The sequence below is a fragment of the Protopterus annectens genome, chromosome 3.part0 (assembly GCF_019279795.1).
Source record: "Protopterus annectens isolate FY-2018-M chromosome 3.part0, PAN1.0, whole genome shotgun sequence".
Lineage (NCBI taxonomy): Eukaryota > Metazoa > Chordata > Ceratodontiformes > Protopteridae > Protopterus > Protopterus annectens.
The window spans coordinates 1,882,233,644-1,882,258,019 of NC_056731.1; the positions used below are offsets into that span (position 1 = coordinate 1,882,233,644).

At 41.7% G+C, this 24,376-nt stretch overlaps 1 protein-coding gene across 2 annotated transcripts in view; it reads left to right on the top strand.

The window, feature by feature from the left end:
• Positions 1-24,376, top strand: part of LOC122797152 — a 457,322-nt gene that overhangs the window by 349,673 nt on the left and 83,273 nt on the right. Inside the window, exon 7 of one of the 2 annotated variants that reach the window (XM_044065959.1) lies at positions 16,122-16,250. In XM_044065959.1, the coding sequence (XP_043921894.1) occupies positions 16,122-16,250 (129 nt within the window). The remainder of the gene's footprint in view (positions 1-16,121; positions 16,251-24,376) is intronic. The other variant, XM_044065960.1, reaches the window with a different exon arrangement.

Below are 24,376 nucleotides of genomic sequence, written 5' to 3' on the forward strand. Positions count from 1 at the left end.
AGGATAAGTTGGGCTTTGGTAAGGTAGATGTTCTTCATCTCACATTGCTGCAGTCCTGACACTTGGGTAGTCCGCTGTCCCAGTCGGCCCGAATACCAAAGTATAAGGCTGATGTCGGTCGGGTACAAATGCGCATGATCAGTCTTTTGCCGCATGGTCCGATGCAGAAGCAGTTTTGCAAGTGCAGGTTGGCGTTCTGAGATTTTCAGTCGGAGTTTCAGACCGAATCCAAGTTGGCTAAGTACCCGTTGGGGAATATTTTGGTTTTTCTTGCCTCAGTATTTTACCGGATGTCAGAAAAGTGAATAACTGTATTTCTTGTGGGAAACAGATACCTCATAGGGATTACCATACCTTGTGTATACCTTGCTTAGGGCCTGAGCACGTTGTTGGCTGTCGCTCTTGTGCTAGATTTAACAAACGCACTATAAAGAGGAGATTAGATTGTGCCAGGTTAGTTTTTGGGAAGCGGTGTAATTATAAAATGCCGATGCTCCGGGCTGGAAGAACCGTCCCGGTTCTTTAGAGGGCTCGTGGAGCCAGAGGTTCAGCCAGAAATTTCTTTGGAATCCCAGGGAGAGACTTTATTACTGCAAGATGTGACCTCTCAGGAGGTAGGCCAGGCGGAAGGGGCTTCTCAGGTAGCTGTTCTTCCCTCCCTTCCTATAGGCCTGCTGTTTCCGCTTCTCCCAGGGGCAGGCCAGGTTTTGTTTCAGGTGTTACCCCTAGTTCTTCAGGGTCTGTACCTAAGAAGCATATGCTTAGGATGGCAGAAGATTTGATTACAATGATTAGAGGCTCTATGCCCTCCTGATAAGAGGCCTAGGGTGGAACCTGAGCTTGGGAGTTTTGAGCAGTGTTCGGATGCTTCTGAGTCCTGAAGACTTGCAGGAGTATTCTCCTTACTCTGATTCTGATGTAGATGATTCTACTCCTTCTGCTTCTCCTCCTGAGGATTTTTCTTTTTCAGAGACTCTTCATTCCATGAGGGAGCATTTTAAATGGGAAGGTCAGGATTTCTGATTCCAGGAAAAGGCTTAGGGAATTTTTGTTTCTACCCCAGCATAGGCCTTTAGCTATACCTCCTGTTCTAGATGTGGTGGAGGATGTTTTTGCAGAGGCTTCTCTGAACCCTGATTCTTTGCCTCCTGCTCCAGTTAAACCGGATAGATATTATAGGGTGCCTGAAGCTCATAAGTATCTTTTTAAGAGTCCTAGGGCAGACCCAGAAACTGTTTCACAGGGGCCTAAAGGTGTTAAGGCTTCTGTTGTTAAAAATCCTGTTCCTCCAGATAAAGAGGCAAGGGCTTTGGATAGATGGGGAAAGAAAGTGTATACTTCTTCCACTTTGGCCATGAGAGCTTTGAATTGCCAGTTTCACATGTTGAAATACCAAAATTATCTCCTTTCACAATTAAAGTCTAAGGTAGATGCTTTGGCGGAAGGTATTGAGTGTAAAGAGTTGCAGGATTTAGTTCATGTTTCTGAACAGGTGGGTAAGCATTCTTTGCAATGTGGTTTTGATGCTGTGCAGGCCTCTTCGAGGGTGGCTGCCACTGGTTCGGTTCTTAGCAGGCACGCCTGGTTGAGAGATCAGAATTTAGCTGAGCATGTGAAGATGAGGATTTTAGATGCTCCTTTACAATCTGATGTGTTGTTTGGTTCGCCTGTGGAAACAGTTCTAAAGAAAATGGAAGACAAGGCTAAGTCTATGCAGACTGTTAAAGATTTTTGCAGGTTCAGCCTCGTTTAGTAGAAATTGGCCTACAAGGGGTGGACATATCCAGTCTAGGGGTAGGTCTAGACGTGGTAGGGGCAGAGCTCAAGGTTCTTTTTAGGCCTAGACAGGGAGTTCACCTGCTCAGTCTTCTGGTGAGGGCAGGGGTCAGTCCTTTCGTAAACAGACCCAATGACCTGCCTTTTCAGCTGCCAGAATCTGCAGCACCTTTGGGAGGAAGGTTGGCACTTTCAAAAAAAAACTGGAGGTAATTACCCAAGACAAATGGGGGGTATGATATCATTCACCACGGTTACAGGTTTTATTTCCATACCTTGCCTCCTTTCAAAGGCATGCCAGACATTCCTCTTCAACAAAGGAATAGGGGCCATTCAGCGGTTCCTGTGCCAGAAAGGGGCCTAGGATTTTTTTTCGCCTGTTCCTAGTACCGGAGACCAATTTTGGATCTGTCTATCCTCAACACTTATCTGGACATTCCCAAGTTCAAAATGTTGACGTTACAACAGCTTTTACCTCTGCTGGGCAAAGATCACTGGATGGTAACTTTGGATCTCAAGGAAGTTTACCGTCATGTTCCTATCAGACTAATTTGCAGGAAGTATCTCATTATCAGTTCTCTGCATTGCCCTTTGGCTTATCTACTGTATTCACAAAGGTTCTGGCTCCAGTGATAGCTTTCTTCAGGCTAAAAGGAATACAAATCTATCCTTATTTGGACGATTGCCTGATTCTGGCTCAAGGAAGCTTCTTCAGCATTTGGAATATGTGATAGCAGTGCTAAGATGCCTAGGGTATTCTGTGAGCGAAATAAAGTCCAGTCTAGTACCCTCTCAAGACATGTGCTTTCTGGGAGTGAGAGACTGACAGCAGCAACCCATGGCCTAAAGTCCAGTCTAGTACCCTCTCAAGACATGACATTCTGGGAGTGAGACTGAATACAACAACCCAGATGCCTTTAATCTTTACTTCCATCAACTATCTCATCAGTCCGGGCTGACTGCAAGGACAGTCCTTCAAACCTTAGGGTTCATGGCATCTTGTTCTGGGTACTCCCCAATGCCAAACTGCATATGAAGAGCTACAATGGTATCTCAAAAATGTATGGACACAGCACTGCCCAGGATTGACACTGTCATTCAAATAATACCCCTTGTTCAAAAAAGAATTTTTGTGGGTGGGCTGGAATGTCACCACTAAAGGGACTCTCTTCTCTGTGAAGAGAGGAGAGTCCAGATAGAACGACAGATGCCTCTAGACACACTTGGGGGGCTCATCATCTGAAAAAGTGGATAAGACAAAGACAAGGCCAGACTGCAGCATCTCTATCTACCAGAACACATGAAGGGAGATGTAGCAGCCAGTTTGCATTACTGGCTTTCAAGGATTTACTTCTTCCAGGGCAGGTGTTGATTCTAACAGACAACACAACTGTCATGTGGTACATCAACAAACAAGGGGAACACATTCTTATCAGGCAAGCAATGATTTTGTCAACTGAAAAGGTTTCTGCCAGGAGCACAGAACTCCTTAGCAGATGTGTTAAGCAGGCAAATCAAACTGGATCTTCATGTATTTCAGACATTGACAGTGTCATGGGGAACTCCAGACCTAGATCTGCCACTAAACCACCAGCTGCCAAAGCACACAGCCTGGAAAGTGGATGCTCTTTCTTTCAGTTGGAAAAATCTTCATGTGTATGCCTTTCCACCTCTGCCTCTCCTCCCAAAGGTACTCCTAAAGGTCAGACAAGACAAGCCAAGATGAGATTTTAATTAATCCAGATTGGCCTCGACAGCACTGGTACCCATTGCTGAGGAGTCTGGGGCCCTTACCTTTGATTCCACACCTATTGTCTCAGAAGGACGGGCATCTACTCAATGTCAAGCTTCTCTTCATCTAACAGCCTGGCATATTCTGTTTTGAACCATAGCAGGTCTCCAAGTTTTGAATGTGATTATGGAAGCCAGAAGACCTAGTACAAGGAAAGTGAATGGAAGAGACCAAATTTGAGTGTGGCTCTTCAATATCTTACTGAGTTATTGGACAAAGGTTTGTCTTTCTCTTCCATTAAGATTCATGCTGCAGCAATTTCAGCTCACTATGATTGTGACCCACCATTGTTTTCTCATCCTTTGTTCAAGCAATTTCTGGGCAAAGAATATAAGAGAGCTCCTACTCCTGCTTGGGACCTCAATTTTGTGTTGGAGAAACTCACTCTACAACCTTTTGAGCCTGCAGCTACTGCTGAATTGAAATATTTGTCATGGAAGACTGCTTTTGTTAGCCATTACTTCTGCAAGAGTGTCTGAATTGCAGGCCCTTATGATTTTTCATAAGGATAGGTATCTTAATCCTTCCTTTATGCCTAAAGTGGTTTCTAGTGTGGCATTCAAATCCCCAAAATAAAAAGATTTTGCACACTTTAGATGTACACAGGCAATTACGTTATTATTTAAGCAGGACTAAGGATCTCAGGGTAAGCCTGTGTCAAAACAAACTATTTCTAAGTGGATTGGTTTTGCATTACTTTCTGTTACTCCCATCATGGCAAGGAGATTCCAGCTGGGATTAGGCCTCATTCCACTAGGGCTACTGCCACTTCAACAGCATTTCTAAGGGGTGGCAAAGGATATTTTGAGGCAGCTACTTGAGTTCAGTGCATACCTTCTCTAGGGCTGGTTTTGTTTACAGGGCATGTTGTCAGCTCCTGCTCCTTTGTGATTTGCCATCCTGGATTCTACCCGACTGCAGCAAAGAACATAGTACAGTTTTGTACCTACCATAAATGTAGATGTGATTGTACCTTTCTGACTTTGTATATATTGTACATATATTTGGTACAGGTGTTTGGTGTGTTGTGACATCTGGCAGGACTGCAGCAATGTGGATCTTCGAACATCTACATTTATGGTAGGTACAAAACTGTACTTTTTCAGCATCAGAAAATGCTAGTTGAGTTGTTTGCAGGAGGGTGGGAATGTTTTGTGCAGCACAGATTAAGGTAGTGTCATCTGCATACTGAATTATAGATGCATGCTGTGTGGCGGTATGGAGGTCATTTGTGAAGACTGTGAATAGTAGTGGTCCTAAGATAGAACCCTGTGGGACTCCTATAGTTATGGGCAGCTGAGGAGAGAGAGAATTTTCCCATTTCACAGCTTGGTACCTGTCAGTTAAGTAGCTTTGGAACCAGGTAAGAGTGGAATTTGATAGATGATATTGGTTTAGTTTGTTTAGCAGGATTTGGTGTGAGACTGTGTCATATGCTTTGGACATATCCAAAACAAGAGTTGACACTTGTAGGCCTTCATTTTTGAGACAGTTTACTGTGTCTGTGAAGCAGAGGAGGGCTGTAGTGGTACTACGGGCAGGTCTGAAACCATGCTGAGTAGGTGACAGGATGTTGCTGTCTAGGAGATGGTTTAGCTGGGTATGGATGCATTTTTCTAGGATTTTGGTCAGGGGGGGAGAGTAAAGCAATGGTTACTTATTATGTTATGATATTACTTAGGATGTTATTATGTTACTTATTCTTCTACACTACCTTATAACATTGTAGCATGGAACATTGAGGACAATGTTACAATATTACTTATTCTTCTACACTACCTTATAACATTGTAGCATGGAACATTGAGGACAATGTTACAATCCTTATAACATTGTAGCATGGAGCATTGAGGACAATGTTACAATGTTACTTATTCTTCTACACTACCTTATAACATTGTAGCATGGAACATTGAGGATAGTGTTACAATGTTACTTATTCTTCTATACTACCTTATAACATTGTAGCATGGAACATTGAGGACAATGTTACATTGTTACTTATTCTTTTACACTACCTTATAACATTATAGCATGGAACATTCAGGACAATGTTACAATGTTACTTATTCTTCTACACTACCTTATAGCATTGTAACATGGAACACTGAGGACAATGTTATAATGTTACTTATTCTTCTACATTACCTTATAACATTGTAGCATGGAACATTGAGGACAGTGTTACAATTTTACTTATTTTTTATCATTTGTTAACCGGGAACAAAGCCAATTTTCAGCGGATGCCTGGGAAGAAAGGCTCCAGATGCATGTCTTTGTAATGTGGGAGGAAACCAGAGCACCCGGAGGAAACCCACACGAATGCAGAGAGGACATGCAGACTCCACACAGAAGGCACCCCAGCCGAGAATCGAACCGGAGAACCTCTTGCTGTGAGGTGACAATGCTACCGCTGCACCACTGCGCTTTCCATAACATTGTAGCATGGAACATTCAGGACAATGTTACAATGTTACTTATTCTTCTACACTACCTTATAACATTGTAGCATGGAACATTGAGGACAATGTTACATATTCTTCTACACTACCTTATAACATTGTAGCATGGAACACTGAGGACAATGTCACAATGTTACTTATTCTTCTACACTATATGCATGGAGTAGTTTGTGCATCATTGTGCATTGAAGAGTTTCAGGTTAGCACTGTTTGACTGTGGGGACTTTTTTTCTGATTTCATCTTTTTTGAGCCCCACTACAGCTGATTCCACCCCCCTCCATCCTGTCCACTATTCAAACCCTGGTTTTATGTTTTGTGGTTAGTGTCTGAGCTTACCCTTTTTACCTGATGAGGAATGTCTGTGTGATTGATACCCATAATACTTTGGAGTAGCTGTTGCACACTTTTCTGCATTCCTATTTCTCACAGCTAAATGCTGGTCTGTGCATTTGAGTACTAGCAGACTTGAATACAAGGACTTGTTCTTGAAGTATACTTTCTCCGAGTTGTTGTAAATATGGAGGCCGTACATATATTTGTAAAGATAAGGGGTGTGGCAGCACAGCTATGCGACTGTGTATACATGCAATCATTTCCAGGGTATATGCGAGTTGAGCAGGTGGTATTCGAGGTCACATGGCTGGTCCTTTTGGATTGCAGTGATTCTAGCATTCTGTTCAGGTCCTTGAGCCACATTTGTGTAGGTATTGGCTAACTTAATCTCAATAAAGTGAGTCTACTGTTTTCAAAGGATATAAAAACAAATTGTGGTCTGTGGTGGTAGGTGTTCTAATCATATGGAGAAAATGATTATCCAAACTTGCAGCCTGAAGTGTGCATCTGCAAAAGTATGCTGGATGCCTTGGATGTTTTTTAGTCATGACTGATCCCTGGTTTACCTGATCCAAGAGCTCTTAGCTAGGGATGCCATAAGTCCTAGACAGAATTGCATGAGAAAGTTATTAAAACAATCAGACTTGACAAGGTTTTGCACCTCCAGGTGTACTTTTTAAACGTCTAATTTTAAACCCATCCAAACAGCATTTTCTGCTCCCAGCACCAGTTTCATTGCTTCCTCATACTGAAGAAGGTGTGGGGAAGTACTGGAACCAGTCTACACTTTAAACCATCCTTAGGCAATACATTTACTTAATGTAGTACATGCTAAGCAGTTTTTGGATTTAGAAGTGGTGGCTGCTCTTCTTTTGGATTGCTTCTTTGTGGACTGTGCATTATAAATTGGGAAGTTTTCATGCAAGATTGTCACGTGCCTTACAAAAGCCCACCACTAGGCACTTGTATAAGTGAGGTACAGAGGCTACAGTCATTGGATCTGCTCCATGACCTCAAATAGGTCTTATGTCTTCCTACTGAAATGTTAGCATTCAAAATGCTGAGTGCCGACAAGACAGAGAAAAGGCCAGAAACACAGAAGAGCAAATCGTGAAAATCATTCTTCTCCTTTAAATTTAGCAGGGAGGAGACCCCCTGCACCCCCTTGTGGGGGTCAAGCCCTCCCACCCACCTTGGACTTAAATATACCAACTCCGAGTTTACCATACTTCAGAAAAAAGGGAATATTCAGAGAAATGGCATCTCGGACTTAGCATATGTAAGCCAGAAACCAGATCCCAGTGACCACCAGTAAAAATCACAGTTCTTCATAACATGCTGTCCCTGGTAACGATAGAACCAGTTCCTCCTTCCCAGGTGGGAAAAAAGTTTTATTCAAGGAAGTTTTTTAATGCCAAAGAAAATCCTTGGAGACCAGTTCTGGATCTTTCTTTCCTAAACCTGTTTGTGATAGGATCTTTGTGATAGGATCTTTCTTTCCTAAACCTGTTTGTGATAGGATCTCTCTTTCCTAAACCTGTTTGTGATAGGATCTTTCTTTCCTAAATCTGTTTGTGATGGTGCCCAAGGTCAAAATGCTGTTGCTTCACGACTGTTAGTTCTTCTTAACTCATTTAAGTTTTCTGATAACACTATATTTCTTAGATATTTTGATGCCTATTACCGTATCCCTGTTCATTCAGACTTCAGGCATTTCTTAATGTTTTGTGTGTCTGGATCATAGAATCATAGGAGATTAATAGACTGTCGACCTGGAGGTCATTTTAAGCCTAGCTGTTTCAACCATGTGTAATACTGTAGAACTACTAGTCAATACCAAAGACTGCATTTAGTAATGACTGCCCACGTCCAGGAGGGTTGTCAGCGCTATCCCTGGTAAGAATTTACGGTGCCCCATCCACTCATCCAGATTCCTCTTGAACAGTGTCATAGAGGTGCTCTGTTTCCCATGAATTGGTAGACTGTTCCAAAGACATGGCAGTTGCTGGGAAATAAGTCTGCCCCTCCACCAAGTTCTATTTAAGTCACAGGCCATATTTAAGTCCATGGATCGGGTAGCCCTAGACCCATTTGATTTACGGATATGCAGTAAGTTCATTAGGTTTGGGTCTTGGGTTTCTTTGTAGGCCAGGCATATGTCTCCCGTAAGAAGTGTATATGATACAGAGTATAGTGACAGGGACTTTAGTCGGTCCATGTCAAGCACAAGCTGGAGGCCCTTTATTTACTTTATTAGAAACCTCTGAGGTCTGTCTAATTGCTGCAGCTGCTTACTACGGTACATACTGAATGGTAAAAGACAGATGACACATTATCAGTTCTAAACCTTACCCATTGGACCATCCACTGTATCAGGACTTTGCTTGGGGTACCGTTTCAGGAGGTATAAAAGTGCAAGGAGTGGGACACCAAGGCCAGCACATAAATGCAAAAGAGATCCTTGATCTGATTAAGGCACTCAACTCTTGGAATCATCTTAGTTTCCCTGGGAACTCTTCAAGTTGTTGTAGACAATACCACAGTCATGTGATACATCAACAAACACAAGGGAAGAAGGTCATTTTCTCTTTCAGGTTAGCCATGTTAGCTTGGGATATAGCTTTACATCACAATTTCACTCTACAGGCCTTGTACATTCTGTCAAACAAAACTATGTGGCAAACCAGCTGAACAGGACAAGGGCAGAACCTCACAAATAGAATATATATCAGGCGGTCTTCCAATATTTGATCCATCTGTGGGAATTCCTCAAGTAGACCTATTTGCTTCCTCTCTGAACAATCAGCTGGCAAAGTTCTGCTGCAGGACTCCATACAAGAAGACCTGGGAGACAGATGCTTTTTCTTTTCCTTGCACAGGAATGTTCCTGTATACCTTTCCACATTTTCCATTTATATCCATGGCCTCAAACAGATGCCCTATGCAGCCCGACTCAAGAAACTCCAGCTGTACTTGCTTGCATACTGCTTACTCAGAGGTGATCTCTGCCTGACATACAAGGCCATGTCCAACCCAGAATTGATGGACATTCTCCACCTAAAAAAAAACAAATCCCGGAGAGCCACACGGTCTAGAGATATAAACCTCAACACAGCGATAAATAGGACATGCTAGAGGGATAGATTCCTGTCCCAGAGATTCCCCATGCTTTGGAACAGGATTACAATATACATCAGGCAGAGCCCCTCACTAACACTCTTCAAAAGAAACCTTGACGGGTGGATGCGAAACAGAAAATTTACCCCGGGGATCACTGCAGTGGCTCTGCTGGACAGTGACGCAGGGAACTAATGGCTCTGCTGGACAGTGGCACAGGGAACTAATCTAAGGGGGTGGCAAAAGCTATCACATTCTGGCTAGGCTTATAAATGCCCTTGGGCAGATAGCCTAGTACTTACCTATGAACCTATATCTGAAGATTCAAAAAGAATACCCCAAAATCATTATGGTAATTACCTTCAAACCCAGGCAACAGGAGTTCTCCTTTCTTTGGGAAATAGCAAGGGACAATTACCACAAGCTTCCTCACAGAATGGATCTTCTCACAAAGTAGTAGGGATGTCTGATACACCCTGAGCCCAGTTAACTTCGGCTGCTGCGTTGATGAAGGGGGTCTTACTTCCCTTTAGGCACCCGTTTGCTGAGGATGTGCAGCAGGTGCTACTGGTGACAATAAAGCCTGCTATTAGCAAATCATGAATTAACAAAGGGAAAAGGCTTTATAGTTGATGCCAACAACATAAACAGTATCTATTCCAGGCTAGTTGTTCTCTGTTTTGTACACTATATGTTTGTGTTACGATCTTGTGGCCTTTGTTACTCCATCAAGGTTCATTCATCAGCCATTTCAGCATCTCTGCCTATAGATCCCCCTCTTTCAATGCATTCTTATACCAAAATGCTTCTGAAAGGGGTTTTACATAAGAGGCCTCCAAGAAAACCAGTGGCCCACCTTTGGGGTCTTAATTTTGTGTTAGAGAAGCTAACACTTGTTCCATTTGAACCAGCTAACATGTCTGACTTGAGGTTCTTAACATGGAAAACGGTTTTACTGATTGCTCTGACCTCTGCAAGAAAGATGTATGAGTTGCAAGCTCTTGCGGTGAGTTAAACCTTTCTGATTTTTCATAGGGACAGGATTTCTTTGAGAAAGTACAGTTGTGTAAAATCTTGCCATAACAGTAGATGTTCTATTCATTGTTGTAGCAGTCTTTATTATAGGGGTCTCATGCCCAGGGCAGCCCTACTTTGGGCCAGTGTACTAAAGCCTTATAATCTTTTGTGTGTCATATATCACACATATGCTACCCACACAGGATGTAAAACTTAAAAGTGATGTAAAGCTGCAGTTACCCAGAACTGAATTGCCCCAGTGAAGAATAGTCTCCATAGGACAAAAGAGTCCATGCACATCCAGAAGGAGAAAATGCAGAAAAAAAGGGGACACCATCAGTCAGAAGGAAATCCAAAACAAAAAAACAGAACAAACAAGAGGGGGTTGGCTGGAGGGAGCAAATACTGCAATTCTGAAAAGAAGGACATCTACTGTTACGGTACGATTTTACACAAATGTACTGTTTCCTTCTATATCACTGCTGCAGTATTCTTTACTGTAGGGAGAGTAAAAATGCTCAAGAAACAGAGTGGGAGCTGGAAGGCTGAGAAGAGCCCTCAACAATCCCATATAAATGGTTCTAGCAAAACCGGCTTTGGCCCTAGAAACCATATCCAACTTATAATGCTTAGTAAAGATATGCACTGAAGACCAGGTAGCAGCTTCAAGGACTGAACTGGTGTCCAACCCATTGAGGAAAGCACCAGAAGAGGCAACAGCCCTAGTGGAATGAGCTCTGATCAAAAGAATAACAAAACGAAATGGTGTTAGATATCAGGGAGGAGATGGTTTGCTTAGAAACACCCAAACCCAATGTCCTGGGAAAAAAGAGAAAAAAAAAAGCTGGTCAGACTTACGAATAGCCTTAGTTTTATCCAAATAGTACCTGAGCTGTCTGTGCAAATCCAAGGTATGCAAGATCGTCTCACTAGCAGACTGAGTAGACGGGAAAAAGGAAGGGAGTTGTACCAACTGATTCAGGAACAACTCATTTACTACCTTGGGCATAAAAGAAGGATTAGTATGAAGGGGCACCCTGTCCTTGTGAAAAAAAAACAAAAAAAGAAGAACAAATGCAAAGGTCTGCAGCTCCGAAACCCTCAGAGTAAGAGCTAACAACAAAACATTCTTCCAGGTACAATGTTGCAAAGAGCAGAATCTGCAGGCTGAAAAGAAGCCTGAGTCAATCTTCCTAAAACAAAATTAAGGTATCAAGGAGGAGGAATAAGTTTCCTTGAAGGCCTAAGATGCAGGATGCCTTTAAGAAATTGTTTGACCTCAAAATGAGAAGTCAAGGGAGGATTCAAGGACAGGCAAATGGAAATGGCTGGCAAATGGGCCTTCACAGAAGAATAGGCCAAGCCAGACTGGAGCAATTCACACAAATAATAAAGGACCAAAAAGACCCTCACTAAAAAAGGGTTCTGTTACGAGCATGGAACCACACACAAAAATCTTTTCCATTTGGACATATAAGATTTTCTGGCTGAGGGTTTCCTTGCCTCCAGTAAAACCCTGAGCACATCCTTTGAAAAGAGGTGCCTGAAAGGGAACAAACCCCTATCACCCACAGTGCCAGTTGAAGAATGGACAAGTGAGGATGGCTGAATGACCCCTTGTCCTGTGTAATGAGATCTAAATTGTAAGGTGACTGCTCCTGGCCAGATACATTAAGAGGGGGAACCAGTTCTGTCTTGGTCAAAAGGGAGTTACTAGAAAGATTTTTGAGGAGTCCAGCTGAATCTTCTACAGGACTCTTGAAAGTAGAGGAAAAGGAGGGAAATCCTAAAGAAACATCCCCTTCCTAGGAAAAGAAAGGGCATCCATCATCCACACCAGGAGGCATCCGTCTTCCACACCAGGAGGCATCCGTCTTCCACACCAGGAGGCATCCATCTTCCACACCAGGAGGCATCCATCTTCCACACCAGGAGGCATGGCACTGGAAAAGAAAGGGCATCCATCTTCCACACCAGGAGGCATGGCACTGGAAAAGACAGGGCATCCATCTTCCACACCAGGAGGCATCCATCTTCCACACCAGGAGGCATGGCAGTCTGGAACAGTAGAGAGGGAGCTGCCTGTTCAGAGGGGAGGCAAAAAGATACCTGAGTAACACCCCACTGATTGACAGTGTCTAGAAACATGTCTCTGTGAAGTATCCATTCGTGAGCCTGTGTTTTGGACCTGCCGAGAGTGTCTGACACTAAATTGTGCTCTGAAGGAGTGTATACTGCCTGAAGAGTTAACTGATAACTGAGAGTCACCTCCCAAGCCTGAAGGGCCTTCCTGCAGAGGAGGTAAGATTTTGTGCCTCCCTGCTTGTTGACGTACCACACCACTGTAGTGTTGTCTGTGTATACCTTTAAGGAGTTGGGAGAGAACATGGGTTGAAAAACTTGAATGGCGAAAATCATCTCTTTGATGTTAATATGGCCTGACTTCTGGAACTGTTTCTTTTTGTTATTGGTATTTTTTTCACTTCCCTACCCATATTGGTGTTGTTAGTTCTGACAGGGGGCCCGAGAACCTGAACTTTCAAGTGACCACATGACGCCCCCACCCCATGTCTAAGGCATTGGTGAATAGTTCTTGAGAAGAGACTGGCGGCTAAAAGAGCAGGCCTGGGTTGAGAACAGATATTGAATCCATCACTCAAATTCCTTCTTTTGACAAGGAAAAAGAGGTGCACTGAAGTCCCGATCATGGCAATGCTGCAGCCAGACTGACATAGGAGGTACCATTGAATCTTCTGCAGTTGCTGTTTGGCAAGAGGAAGCATTGGAATAGAAGAGACCATGAATCCCAGGGCCTGAATAAACTCTGTGGCTGGAATGGCAGTCATTGGAAGAAGAGACTGAAAGAAGGCCGTCAATGACAAAACTTTTAGAGGTGGAACAGAGGCCAACATTGGCACTGTCTGAAACCTGCAACCCACACCACCAATAGACATGAATCCTAGTATTAATGTAAATAAACAAATATTGGAATTGTCATAATTTCTTCTAATTAAGGATAAATTGATTTGGAATTTTGCCAAACATTCTCCACTTTCACCTAATACCTTAAATTTGCCAAAAGACTACATACACATTTTAAATCAAATTAATTAATTGATGCCTAAATTATTCCCTGTTTTGTCTCCAATTCCATTGATACAGATTCCTTTGAGCAAATCTGGCTTTGCTTACTGAATAATCTACCTCGGATAAATCATTGTGTCCTAGATATAATAATACACTTTTTCTCAAACTACTGGACAAAAGTTTATTCACCCCCTCAACTACTGATGTACTTGAATCTATTCAATACAAAAATAAACATATTCATTATAAAAACTATTCTGTACAAGTATGCCTATATGCCCCCATCCAAATTATTGTCTGTTTTCCAGCTGTGTCACCAGCATGTAGATCTTGTGGCTCAGTGTATGATGACTTAATTCACATTTTTGTAGTTGCAAACATGCAGCTCATTTATGGAAATCTTTGAAAAATAGATTAATTGAGCTAGGCTTCCATGATATTATTATTACTAAGAGCATTGCCCTTCTTTAACATCCATCCAAAAAACTATCACATAAAATATTTACGTCTTAACTGTAACCTCCTTGCTAATTAAACTATGTATCACACAAAGTTGGCTAGATTCTTAAAGCTTATCTTTGAAATGTTTCACAACCTTGACAAATAAATATGTCAAAGTCTTTAAAATAACACTTCATAATAGAAAACACACCTCCTTCTTTGTAGACTACTTTTTCTTATCTTTATCACTTTTAACACATCATTACTTGTATTAACTAGCACGATGTCCTCTGGGTGTTAATCAAAAATATAAATTCCCGTTCATCTATTTTATCTTTTTTTTTTCTAGAAAATTCTCTATTGGCTTCACGGGTGTATATTATAAGATCGACATTTGAAAAAGTCGAACAGCATATGGTCGACACCATATGGTCGATGTCTTCAAACATCGACCTTATAAAAAGACAAAAAAAAAGAAAAAAGTATCCTAACTGGTTTAAGCAGGGGGGGCACCCCCACACCCCCGCTACTTAAATATACCAACTCCGAGACAGCACTGCCGGATTTCCGTTTACACGCTTGAGATTCTGATTGTTCGATATTCTCCTGTCGACATTGTCAGATTCGACATTGTCGGCTTTACACTATACTATGCATCATGTTCCTTATCTAGTTGTATTGCATTATTTTTGTACGTAGTGTTTTAGTCACAGGTTGACTTTTCATTTATTAAGCTTTGTTTTGTTTCCTTTTCCTGAATAAAACTATTTTTTATCCAATAATATCAAATAAACGAAATTTTACTAAAAAGGAATTCCATGAACTGTAACCCCAGAATCACAAGACTGGCACTGGGAATGCGAACAAATATATACTAAATCAGATTATCCCTCCTCAGAGGTCCTGCAATGTTGGGGTATATAAAAGTAGTAGAGAGTATAGGGCAGAGCCCCACACACTGAAGATGAAAGAACTAAAGCTCTCCTAAAAAAGCAGTTTGAATCTATAACAGCAAGTTTCAGAATTTACTTTGTTAATATGAAATGAAATGTATTTTTTCAAAATGTCAGTACGGACAGAATCATGTCTCATACTTCTACTAGGGAACTGTGTATAGGCTTGGAACTACTAAGTAATGTCTCAAGAAAAGCAACTGCGAGTATTCTTGATGTTGGAAGATAGTATATAAAACTTCAATGTGAAAGTCTTCTTTTAGAAGTTAGAATTTAAACTGCAGCTATTTTGCATTATGTTACCTCTACCTCTTTAATGTAACAGCACTGGGAAACCTGTTACTTTTGTCCCAGTACTGCTCTTTGCCAACATAAGACATTGTTTTTATTGTGAACATGATTTACTTGGGCATCTGAGTCCATACTTCACTTCAGAGCTTCTTTTAATGTAAGTACTTTTATAATGCCCACTTGTCTTTACTATCCATGCATATTGTTTAATAGTACAAGTCCAGTTTCAAAACCTGCAACTGCTAGCTGTCAGTTCTCAATGTTGCATTTCTTTTATGGGTAATACTGTAAATATCCCTCCCCCAACAACTCCAAGTTCCAGGGGATTATTTCTTACCCAACGCCTTATTCTTTCCCTGAAATGGTGAAGGTTGTGTTATAGATTGAGAAGGCTGCCACAGAGCATTGCTCAAGATGCCCTATCCATTAATTCTTTTTTTCCCAAATTTCTGCTTTTGGCTGTGTGACATAGAACTAACAAGAATTTGCTGTGTCAGTGTTACAGGAAGTATGGGTGTACATCTATGCATCTGCCATGCTGCAGACATGTGCCCATCTGCAGCTGTCTAACTTATATTGGTCCTCATAGACTGCAGTGTGGTGTGTTAGCAGTGTAAAAACCCAAAGCTATTCCCTGATAAAGGAGAACTAGCCATCAGGTACTCCTGTCTCTTCCATCCATGGCCATCCATCATCATCATGAATGATAAACAAAGCCAGGTTTTGCAAGCAGAGCCTCCCTGTGCCTGTCTGTCTGTTTCTGTTCTTCTGCATTATCTTGCTGACATTGTGAAAAGCAGTTTCCTTAAAGTCATTGTGCCACTTTCTCTTCTGTTTCTTTATTTTGACAGCAGTAGTCTTCCACACTACAGAAAACCACAGGACTTCAGTTGTGAATGAGGAAGATGCCACAGAATTTCACTCAGAAAGTGGACATCAGACATTGAAGCAGCAGTTTCCTGAACAAAGCACGTCCAACAGTAAGTAGTTTCGTAAATGTTTTCAGGGCATTAAGTGCTGAAATGTCTTTGAGTGTTTAAAATGTGAACTTGAGTCTGTCTTCAGATAGATGTACTTCATATTGTAGTGAAAACTGCATTTCTCCTAAGGTACAGCTAAACATTTGTTATACGGTGTGTAAGTCACCAAATGCAAGACCATTTCCTGGAGTTGAAACACTGGTATTAGCTATTCAGATGGAGAAGTTACAGTATTTCTAAAAATGGTTTCTGGTGGGTCATAAAATGAAGATAGTGGAGAAATGAGATTAAAGAATGATGATTTTGTAAAATTGTTTGTTTAATCCTTTTAAGCTATTTTTTTATGGATCTTTATAACATAAAGTCAGTCAGGGAGTGCTCACTTCTCCACATTTGCCAGATAATTTGCTTTTTATTTCATGTAACAGCTATAAAGTTGTACTGATGCTTTGCAGCCTTCTGACTGCTTGCAGGTAGTGTACCTGTCTTCTGTTTCCTTGCGTATCTGTGTTTATTAGCCTTTGACAGCAGTAGTAATCTTTCTTTACCATGTGCTAAATGGTACATGATGTGGGGAGGGAGGGTGTGAACAAAGTCTTACAACACTGGGTTTCGGGCTCAAAAAAGAAAGGGGAAGTGGTTTTGATGCCAAGTTGTTTTGCAGCAAGTGGAAAGGATAGAATGGTGGAGAAGTGGCAGATGGTGGTAAAAAAGGAAATGTGGACGGTACCTGGAAGGAGTAAATCTCTAAAAGCCTTAAGAAGATGGTGGACAATGTTTTGCCTTTCATAGTAGTGTAGTGTAAGTTATTAGATGAGCACAATGTGGCTTTGAAAAAAAGCCCTGAATTAGGGAGGCAGATATGCAGGAACTATCTGGTACCCTGTCATGGATCATCCGCTGACTCTTTTGTATCTTCATGTTTTCACTCAGTACTGAATGCTGCGTACTTCTTCCAGATGTTAGATTTTCAGTGACAAGTAATGCAAACAGTCATGTTATAGTTTTTGAATAACTAATGCTTCATAAGAGGTACCTTTCTTCTAACCATCAAGTGCCTTGTATATCTACAAATTGGGACACATCATTTGGTAAGTGTGCTCAACGTACTACTATTGGCAGTTAGCCCTTGGTATTCTGTCACAACTTGAATGTTGTGTTGTTTTGTAGACAATTATCTTTTCTCCTTATTTGGTCGGGGTATCATTATAAAACTGTAGCATGGAACATTGAGGACAATGTTACATTGTTACATATTCTTCTACACTACCTTATAACATTGTAGCATGGAGCATTGAGGACAATGTTATAATATTACTTATTCTTCTACACTACCTGATAACATTGTAGCATGGAACATTGAGGACAATGTTACTTATTCTTCTGCACTACCTTATAACATTGTAGCATGGAACATTGAGGACAATGTTACAATGTTACTTATTCTTCTACACTACCTTATAACATTGTAGCATGGAACGTTGAGGACAATGTTACAATGTTACTTATTCTTCTACACTACCTTATAACATTGTAGCATGGAACGTTGAGGACAATGTTACAATGCTACTTATTCTTCTACACTACCTTATAACATTGTAGCATGGAACGTTGAGGACAATGTTACAATGTTACTTATTCTTCTACACTACCTTATAACATAGTAGCATGGAACATTGAGGACAATGTTACTTATTCTTCTACACTACCTTATGACATTGTAACATGGAACAGTGAGGAAAAGGTTACAATATTTATTTTTCTACACTACCTTATAACATTGTAACATGGAGCATTGAGTACAATGTCACAATTTTACTTATTCTTCTACACTACCTTATAACATTGTAGCATGGAACATTGAGGGCAATGTTACTTATTCTTCTACACTACCTTATAACATTGTAGCATGGAACATTGAGGACAATGTTACTTATTCTTCTACACTACCTTATAACATTGTAGCATGGAACATTGGGGACAATGTTACAATATTACTTATTCTTTTACACTACCTTATGACATTATAGCATGGAACATTGAGGAAAAGGTTACAATATTATTTATTCTTCCACACTACCTTATGACATTGTAGCATGGAACATTGAGGACAATGTTACAATGATGTTCTTCATGTTTCACTGTTGCAGTCATCACATTTGGGTTATCTGCTTGCAGGTAGCCCTCAGTCGGCGTGATTATCAAAGTTTTGGGTCCTGCGCCGCTTGCTGTCTCATCTTCTATGAAGTCAGATAGTCAGGGGTATAAAGTATGCAGCCAACACCATTACATCAGTCTTTCTTACCGTGCAGTGCCGGAAGCAGAAGCATTTCGCAAGTGCCGGTCGGCCGACTCCTGAAGTTTTCATTTTCGAGTTTCAGATTCGAAGTCTTCAACTAAGCTAAGTACCCTGTTGGGGAACCTTTTTCTTGCTCTAAACCGATGTCAGTAAAAGTTAACAATTGTATTTCTTGTGGAAAGCAAATACCTCATAAAGATTTTCATTCATACTGCATTCCTTGCCTAGGCCCAGACCAAGACGTACCTCGCTGTCGGTTTTGTGCCTTATGCAAACATAGTACTATTCCTCGTCGGTTCAATTTTGCATCTAAATATTTTGGTACTCGGTTCAATTATCCAGAATTGGCTTCGGTAAGCCACCCGACTAACGACATTCTGAAAAAGCGTAAAGATAAAGACAGAGACAGACCGCGTAGGTCCAAAGCTGCCGACGATGCTTCTCCTAAGCTATTTGCCAGTTCGCCAGTACTCAGTGAGGCGTTTTTGCAGCTCCTGATACCCGCTACTTCAGATTCACAGGCCTCTACTGAGACCCATTCGGAGTCTGGTATGCTGCAAGATGCTTCTTTGACTGTGGAACCTGTGGATATCTCTACCTTGGATGGGTCCGGAGCCGCTGTACAGGCAGCAGCTTCTGAGGGTGTATTCAGGCCTACTGACTTGCATATTAAACCGATGCCATCTTCTTCTTCAAGGCCTAAAACTCGATCCATGCCCAAAAAACCAAAGCGCAGACCGCATGGTCAGACCCCTATGCCTAAAAAACAAATGATAAGAATGGCTGAAGACCTTATTACTCTAATCAGGGGAGGCCACCCTTCTCCCTCTAAGAGATCTAGAACTGATTTTCCTTCTGATTAGGATTCTGCAATTTCTGTTTTTTTCTGATGACCAAGATTTGCCCTTATCTACCTATGAGGATTCTGATGCAGAGGACTCCATTCCCTCTGCTTCCCCTCCAGAGGATTTCTCTTTTGGTGAAACCTTGCATACTCTTAGGGAGCATTTCCGCTGGGAAAGCCAGGATTTCTTTGACTCCAAAAAGAGGCTTAGGGAATTCTTACTCCTGCCTCAACACAGGCCTTTAGCAATCCCTCCTGTACTGGACATTGTAGATGATGCCTTCTCGGAATCTAGCCTGGCCCCTGACACTTTACCTCCTGCTCCCAGAAAACCTGATAGGTATTACAGGGTACCTGACTCTCACAAGTTCCTCTTTAAAAATCCTACTGTGGATCCTGAGACCATTTCACAGAGACCCAGGGGCATTAAGGCCACTACTGCCAAATATTCTAGCCCCTCTGATAGAGATTCCAGGGTGCTGGATAGATGGAGTAAGAAGGTATACACTTCTGCAACGTTAGCCATTAGAGCCTTAAACTCCCAGTTTCATATGTTGAAGTATCAGCAGCATATTATTGGATTGCTTAAACAGAAAATGATGTTGATTCCTGACTGTGCTGAAAATAAAGAATTACAGGATTTAATGTATTCTGCTGAACAATTGAGAAAACAAACTTTGCAATGTGGTTTTGAGTCATTAGAGGAATCTTACAGGGCTGTTGTCACTGAGTCTGTACTTAGAAGGCATGCTTGGCGTAAGGAGCAATCTTTGCCAGATCATGTTAAAGCTAAATTACTGGATGCTCCCTTAAACCAAGACCGCCTGTTTGGCAACAAAGCAGAAGAAGTACTTAAAAAGATGGAGGAAAAAGCTAAATTCCTGCAAGTACAGCCTCCCAGATTTAGTAGGCATTGGCTCTCTAAGAATTGGTCCTTTTCTACCTCTTCCAGGCCTTCTCAGTCCAAACCCAGAACCAGCAGAACACCCAGGCTTCAGTCCTAAGGTACGCACAGGCCTAAGCAGTGGGGGGCTCCCACTTCCAAAGCAGGGAGTGGTAAGACTCCCCCTTTGGTAAACTGTCTCAATGACTTAACTTTAAACCTTCCAAGCCCTGCTCAACTGACTGTTCCTTTAGGAAAGATTGCCCTGCATGGAAAAAATTGGGAACTTTTTACCCAGGACAAATGGGTTCTAAATATAGTTTCCCAAGGATACAGATTCCACTTCCACTCTTTACCAACACCAAACTGTTGGCCAGACCTACCCCCAAATCAGTGGGCAGAGGCTCAAAAGCAGGTTTTCTCTCTTTTAAGCATCAGGGCTATTCAGCCTGTCCCAGAAGAAGAATGGGGGCAAGGTTTTTACTCAAGACTTTTCCTGGTACCCAAGAAAGGCAATTCATGGCGTCCTATCCTGGACCTGTCTATCCTAAACACATTTTTGGTAATCCCAAAATTCAAGATGCTAACTCTTCATCAGCTGCTTCCCATGCTAGGCAAAAATGCCTGGTTGGCAACACTGGATTTAAAGGAAGCCTACCTGCACATCCCAATAAGGGAATCTTGCAGAAGATACCTACACTTCAGAGCAGGCTACATGCATTATCAGTTCTCTGCACTGCCCTTTGGCATATCTACTGCACCCAGGGTATTCACAAAGTGCCTAGCTCCAGTCATTGAATTTTGCAGGCAAAGAAATATTCAAATATACCCATACCTGGACAATTGTCTAATTCAGGCAGAAAGCCAGGACATACTATTAAATCATCTGGCATTTATAAAGAAATTGCTAACTTCTCTGGGGTGCACCATAAATGAAAAGAAATCAAATCTTGTACCCTGCCAACAAATTGTATTCTTGGGAGCAAGCTTGAATACAACTTCCCAGATGGCCTATCTCACGCCAGAGAAACAAGTTCATTTGACAGCCTACTTCAATCGATTGGCCATAAAGACCCAGCTATCTGCAAGGAAAATACTGCAAGCCCTGGGGTTCATGGCCTCTTGCATTCTACTAATTCCTTATGCAAGACTGCATATGAGGAAACTACAATGGTATCTAAAAAGCCTATGGTGTCAACATTCTCAGGATCTAGAATCAATGATTCCTATCATACCTTGTCTAAAGATAGAGTTCCTTTTGGTGGGCAGAGGCCTGCCACCAAAACAAGGGACTGCCATTCTCTCTACCCCCTGCTGCCCAAACCAAAACAACAGATGCATCAGACTATGCATGGGGGGCTCACTTGGCAGGGCAGCGCATTCAGGGCAAATGGAACCCAAGTCAAATGCACCTACATATCAATCAAAAAGAAATGTTAGCTGTACAGAACGCTCTGACAGCCTTAAAGACCACATTCTTCCAGGACAATTATTGGTAGACGGAAAACACCACTGTTATGTGGTACATAAACAAGCAGTGGGAAACTCACTCATACCCTCTCTGCAGACAAGCCATGGCTCTGGAACACAGCCTTGAGCTACCAAGTACACTTACAGGCTCAATTCTTGCCAGGAAAGCTAAATACACTGGCAGACGACCTAAGCAGAAATTTCATGGACCCACACGAGTGGAAACTGGAACCAAAGATATTCAACATGTTGAGAAACAAATGGGGAGCCCAGAGATAGACCTGTTTGCCTCCCTTCAGAACTGCCAATTGGACAAATTCTGCACAAGGACTCCTCACAAACAGGCTTGGAAAGTGGATGCCCTGTCCTTCACCTGGAAAAACCTACCAGTTTATGCATTTCCCCCTCTGCCGCTCCTCTCTAAATTGCTACTAAATATCAAACAGGACAAACCAAGGACAATACTGATTTCATCGGACTGGCCTCGCCAACACTGGTACCCCCTCTTGCGCAGTGTGTCACTGCTGGCACCATGGCACCTGCCTCAGACCTCTGCCCTGCTGTCCCAGCAGGAGGGCCAGATTCTGCACCCACAGCTTCAAACCCTGAACCTTGCAGCCTGGCTAATTATCTGACCTCTCCATTACCATCCCTCAGTAAGCAAGTTATGGATGTCATTCTGGAGGTAAGGAGGCCTAGGACTAGAAACTCCTATGCTGAAAATGGAAAAGATTCTGTTCCTGGAGCCAAACTCAGGGGATGTGCACAGCAGCGCCCAATTTACCCCATATTCTGCAATACTTAACTGAGATGCTTCACAAGGGCCTTTCCTTTTCTTCCATCAAAATTCATGGTTCGGCCATTTCAGCTCATTACAACACAGAACCACCCCTCTTCTCTCATCCATTGCTGAAGCAATTCCTCAGAGGGGCCAAAAACTTAAGACCACCCAGGAGAGCCCCTACTCCAGCCTGGGACCTTAACTTTGTATTGGAAAATCTCACTCTTCCTCCCTTTGAGCCAGCTGCAAATGCAGAGTTGAAATTTCTTTCTTGGAAATCAGCCTTCCTTCTAGCCATCACTTCAGCAAGAAGGGTGTCTGAACTACAGACCCAAATGTAATGACTGCAACAGTGAATACACTTGAACATCTACATTTATGGTACATGTACACAGCTGTACTTTACTTATTCTTCTACACTACCTTATAAAATTGTAGCATGGAATATTCAGGACAATGTTACTTATTCTTTTACACTACCTTATAATGTAGCATGGAACATTGAGGACAGTGTTACAATATTACTTATTCTTCTACACTACCTTATAACATTGTAGCATGGAACATTGAGGGCAATGTTACAATGTTACTTATTCTTCTACACTACCTTGTAACATTGTAGCATGGAAAATTGAGGACAGTGTTACAATGTTACCTATTCTTCTACACTACCTTATAACATTGTAGCATGGAACATTGAGTACAATGTTACTTATTCTTCTACGCTACCTTGTAACATTGTAGCATGGAACATTGAGGACAATGTTACAATGTTACTTATTCTTCTACACTACCTTGTAACATTGTAGCATGGAACATTGAGGACAATGTTGCAATGTTACTTATTCTTCTACACTACCTTGTAACATTGTAGCATGGAACATTGAGGACAATGTTACTTATTCTTCCACACTATATGCATGGAGTAGTTTGTGCATCATTGTGCATTGAGGAGTACTCAGGTTAGCACTTTTTGACTGTGGGGACTTTTTTTCTGATTTCATTTTTTTTGAGCCCCACTACAGCTAATTTCACCCCCTCCCATCCTGCCCACTATTCAAACCCTGGTTTCAAGTTTTTGGGGTCAGAGTCTGAACTTACCCTTTTTAACTGATGAGAAATGTGTGTGTGATTGATACCCATAATACTTTGGAGTAGCTGTTGCACACTTTTCTGCATTCCTTTTTCTCACAACTGAATGCTGGTCTGTTCATTTGAGTGCAAGCAGACTTTGATACAGGAAATTGTTCTTGAATTATACTTTCTCAGAGTTGCTGTAAATATGGAGGCTGTACATATATATTTAAAGATAAGAGATGTGGAATAACTGTGTACAACATGCAAACTTTTCCGGGTATATGCGACTTGAGCAGGTGGTACTCGAGGTCACATGATTGGTCCTTTTGAATTGCAGTGATTCTAGCATTCTGTTCAGGTCCTTGAGCCACATTTGTGTAGGTATTGGCTAACAGACTCAATAAAGTGTGTACTGTTTTCAAAGGATATAAAAACAAATTGTGGTCTGTGGTGGTAGGTGTTCTAATCATATGGAGAAAATGATTATCCAAACTTGCAGTCTGAAGTGTGCATCTGCAAAAGTATGCTGGATGCCTTGGATGTTTTTTAGTCATGACTGATCCCTGGTTTACCTGATCCAAGAGTTCTTAGCCAGAGATGCCATAAGTCCTAGACAGAATTGCATGAGAAAGTTATTAAAACAATCAAACATGACAAGATTTTGCACCTCCAGGTGTACTTTTTAAACGTCTAATTTTAAACCCATCCAAACAGCATTTTCTGCTCCCAGCGCCAGTTTCATTGCTTCCTCATACTGAAGAAGGTGTGGGGA